Source organism: Populus euphratica, unplaced genomic scaffold (assembly GCF_000495115.2).
Source record: "Populus euphratica unplaced genomic scaffold, PopEup_1.0 scaffold49.1, whole genome shotgun sequence".
Lineage (NCBI taxonomy): Eukaryota > Viridiplantae > Streptophyta > Magnoliopsida > Malpighiales > Salicaceae > Populus > Populus euphratica.
In genome coordinates, this window is record NW_011499875.1 from 1,088,698 (window position 1) to 1,092,825 (window position 4,128).

Here is a 4,128-nt window from a genome sequence, read left to right on the forward strand (position 1 = left end):
TCTAATTTGAATTTTTTTCTTTTAACAATTTTTTTTCTTGCATGTCATTGTTATTTTTTATTTAGATTCGGTATATTTATTATTGTTATTTGTTTATCATATAATTAAATTAAATTTTTTTTAAAGGATCTATAAAAGTTTCTAACTAAGTTGCAGAATTTTTTTATGCTTTTAAAAAAGACTAATTGCACTTAAACATCATCTTCTTTAATTGGAAAAAAATTGACCCGGCAAAACACGCTATATGGAGCCAAAATCCAAACATAAACGACATACTCGGACACTGAAGTCGGCAAAAATCTGAAAAACTCCAAAAATAAAAATAGATTTTTGATGTTCTACAGAACGCCTTACTTCTAAATCACACCGATGCACCGAGACACACGCACACAAAATGGCACTCCTCTCCACCTCATGCTCCTCCCTCCTGCTCTACCCCTCCTCTTCCAAAAAACCCAACAACCCACTCTCTCTTTTCAAAACCCCACCACTACCATCTCTCTCTTTCTTCCGTAAACCCCCTCAAACCCTCGGTTTCCTTACTCAAATTACTAAAAAACCCAAATTCCGGACCCTCCTCACACACATCTCCTCTTCCTCCTCTGACCCGACACCTGACTCAGATCCTGAACGAAACCCACCTCCGGTAGGTATCACTGACGAGTGGGGTGAGAAGTCAGAACCCGAACTCGAACCTGAATACCCGAAAGCTGCGGACTTGGATCCTCCGAAAAATGATGACGAGTGGGGTGGGGAATTTGTTGCCGTGGAAAATGGCAACGCGGCGGCACCGAGTTCCAGCAGTGCTGTGGTCGTGGAGAAGGATGAGAGGGTTGAGGAGTTGAAGAGGAGTTTGGTAGATACGGTCTATGGTACTGATTTTGGGTTTCGAGCCAGCCCGGAAATTCGGGCTGAGGCTTTGGAGTTGGTTAATCAGCTGGAGGTTGTAAATCCAACTCCGGCACCTGTGGATGCTACTGGGGTGCTTGATGGCAAATGGGTTTTGGTGTAAGTTTGTTGGTTTTTTGAACTTGATCACTCTTTTGAGTTTCTGATCGTATCACGTGAATTTATTTTTGTGTCTTTTTATAAATGGTTAAAATAAAATTGGAATTTCTAGATTGATAAGAGACAACTTTGAGATTTTGGGATCTATGTTTTTATGTATTTACTTTCGAGATTGAGGATTTAGTAGCTAAATTGTCAAGCTTTCATTTGAAAAATGAAATTGAATATTAAGACTTATTGATTGTTGTTTAAATGATCGAATTCAATTTTTGCATTTTGATTAGGGGCATCATGAATTCGCCATTGGAAGTTTGATTGAAGTTATAGAATAGGTTTTTCGATGGAAACAACTTAGTTGGGATTATCATATTACGGGAAACTGGTTTCTTAAACTGTTATGATGCTTGAAAATGAAGTGAACAAATAGTCATTTGTATTTCATATTTAATGTTTCTGTTGACAAAATTACATCGACTCGGTTTGTTTGCTGCAAAATTAACCACAATAAGACCAGCTTGACCATTTGCAATGGAATCAATAGGAAGCGTTGTCTTATGTTGGGAGTTCACCACATTCAATGTGTTCATTTTGGCCCAAAACTATCAACATAAGACTGCTTTCTTTGCCACCCTTTATGTTGGCACATACCAAATGAAATGTATGAGGATTACAATTCGGTGGAACTGCGGTTATGCTTCCCGAGAGTTTCTGAAAAATGCAGATTTTTGCTGGTGATTTGAGTTGCATGATGGAAAACATTGTAACAATCATCTTGGTGAATTGACAAAAATGAGATCATTTTTTTTTCATTTACGTTGTCTTTAAATATGAATTATTTTTATTTAATTTGGATTTATTATTGACAGGTATACTGCATTTTCAGAGCTGTTGCCACTTCTGGCAGCAGGTGCTACCCCTTTATTGAAAGTGAAAAGCATATCTCAAACAATTGATGCTAGCAGTCTATCTATAGTGAACTCAACCACATTGTCAGGCCCTTTTGCTACTTTCTCCTTTAGCGCTTCTGCTACTTTTGAGTTTCGAACTCCTTCAAGAATACGGGTACCTCTTAAAACTGTTGAAACAATGTTGGCTTTTTTATGTAAAAAAATTGGAAAGAAAACTAGAAAAATATAGTAATATAGCATCTTCTTAAGAAAGCAAAAAAAATGATTGCATTGGAAAGATACTGTTTTAATTTAAGCTTTGTGGCCCCTCCTGTGAGTAGTTGGTTTCTCAAAATTTCCCCTTCAAACTTTCTGGCATTAGGATTTAACTAAACCTTACTAGTCTCCTCTACTTTTAATATGCCCAGGTGGAGTTTAAGGAAGGCGTGCTGCAACCTCCACAGATAAATTCCAGCGTAGAACTCCCAGAAAATTTTGATCTTTTTGGGCAAAAGATCAATCTGTCTCCCATCCAGCAATCTCTTGGTCCTCTGCAGGAGGCAGCAGCAAATATTGGAAGAACCATTTCTGGCCAGCCGCCGCTTAAGGTTCCCATTCCAGGCAACCGAGTAAGCACCTGGCTTCTCATTACCTACCTTGATGAGGATCTCCAAATCTCAAGAGGGGATGGTGGTCTTTTCATTCTTGCTAAAGAAGGAAGCCCTCTTCTAGAACTGTAGCCAGGTGCGTTCTGCAACGTGGTATCTATAATGTGGATGTACAGTGTCTTCTCTTCTATACCGGACCTTGTAGAAAAGGGAATGGTTCAAATGGTGAATAAGATGCCTAGATCCAGCAAAGGAAAAGATAGAACTTTGAAACCCTTACATTCCGATATAATTATAAGATTACACATTTTTTAAATGGGTTATTCTACTTGTAAAATTATAATTCCAAAGGAAGATATTGAAATGCAGGTGCTTGGTAACATCCTCAAGTTTTAAGAGATTAAGATTAAGTTTTTTAAGTTTTAGCTTATCCATGAAAACAAACAATGAACAGGTATTTCATATGTTTAAAGTGTTGTTGCATTTTGCAGTTGTTTTTAAAAATATTTTTTATTTAAAAATATATTATAATACTATTATTTTATTTTTTAAAAATTAATTTTGATATTAACACGTGAAAATAATATAAAAATATTAAAAATATTAATTTAAAATAAAAATATTTTTAAAATACAAAAACAAATATAATGAATCTTATGTTACATCCTCTTTTTTTTATTATATTACATTATATTATATCATATCAAATATTTGATAAAAATAGATTATGATGTTGAAAGCATGCACCAGAAAATTGTTCAGGTTGAGAAAATTGTAACTCTTTATTAACTAATAATTATTTAAATATTATAAGAGAATTATAATTTTTGCTGTATGTATGTATTTTAATTGTTTTATGACAAATATGCGTCGTGGTTTCGCTAGTTAGCGTTGTAACATTCTAGAGATTGCAAGTTCGAGCGCTAGGGAGCGTAACTATTTTTTGAATTATTGGTCATTTTTATTTTTATTTTTATTTTTATTTTAAAAAAAGAGATGGACATAGTAAGAAACACAGGCCAGGGCTAAGCACCCCTAGCCTGTTATTGGTGAGCTGAGCATCAGACCTGCTCTGTTGTTGATTTTTTTTCCCTTTTTTTTTTGGTTTTTTTTTTACACTCCAAATTGTTTTTACAAAATTTATTTACTCTTTAGTTTTGAAAAGACTCTTAAATACTATTTTATATTTTTATTTAAATTTTAATATTTTTTTCTAATTATTACGTATTTGATCTCAAAATAATAATACTAATAATAAATTGTTCATGAAAATTTAATTAAAATTAGTTTTTTATTATAAAATTGTTTAAATATATTTTAAACATGATTTTATTACATTTATAATTGTTTTAGTTTTCCGTCATGAAAAATATAGGCATACTATTCTTGATATTTTTTGATAACTTATTTTAACAAAGTATGTGTGTGTGTAGTGGAAACAATAATTCTAATTAAAAATATTATATTGGATAGGATAAATACGAAATGTGTTAATTAAAAATTTTATATTATTGAAAAAAAATCAAAATGATTGTATTTTTCAGCTTTAATGGCATTGTTAAAATATTTTCCAAGACCTGTAATTTTTTTATATATAATTAAAAAAATTTGGGTCTAGTACTAAC

The 4,128-nt window shown here is 32.9% G+C and overlaps 1 protein-coding gene across 1 annotated transcript; it reads left to right on the forward strand.

Annotated features, from left to right (window-relative positions):
* The first annotated feature begins 264 nt into the window (after positions 1–264).
* LOC105128245 (plastid lipid-associated protein 3, chloroplastic) lies at positions 265–2,885 on the forward strand. The gene is made up of 3 exons (XM_011029825.1): positions 265–1,008; positions 1,875–2,070; positions 2,324–2,885. The coding sequence occupies exons 1-3, from the start codon at positions 395–397 to the stop codon at positions 2,633–2,635; spliced, it is 1,122 nt and encodes a 373-aa protein (XP_011028127.1). The 5' UTR covers positions 265–394; the 3' UTR covers positions 2,636–2,885.
* The last annotated feature ends 1,243 nt before the right edge of the window (positions 2,886–4,128 follow it).

What these genes read in the sequence shown, in the direction of transcription:
- LOC105128245 (XM_011029825.1), top strand. Translation starts at nt 395, where the DNA reads ATGGCACTCCTCTCCACCTCATGCTCCTCCCTCCTGCTCTACCCCTCC. An exon ending in GATGGCAAATGGGTTTTGGT is followed by an intron (nt 1,009 to 1,874) that starts GTAAGTTTGTTG and finishes TATTATTGACAG; the next exon opens with GTATACTGCATTTTCAGAGC. An exon ending in GAACTCCTTCAAGAATACGG is followed by an intron (nt 2,071 to 2,323) that starts GTACCTCTTAAA and finishes TAATATGCCCAG; the next exon opens with GTGGAGTTTAAGGAAGGCGT.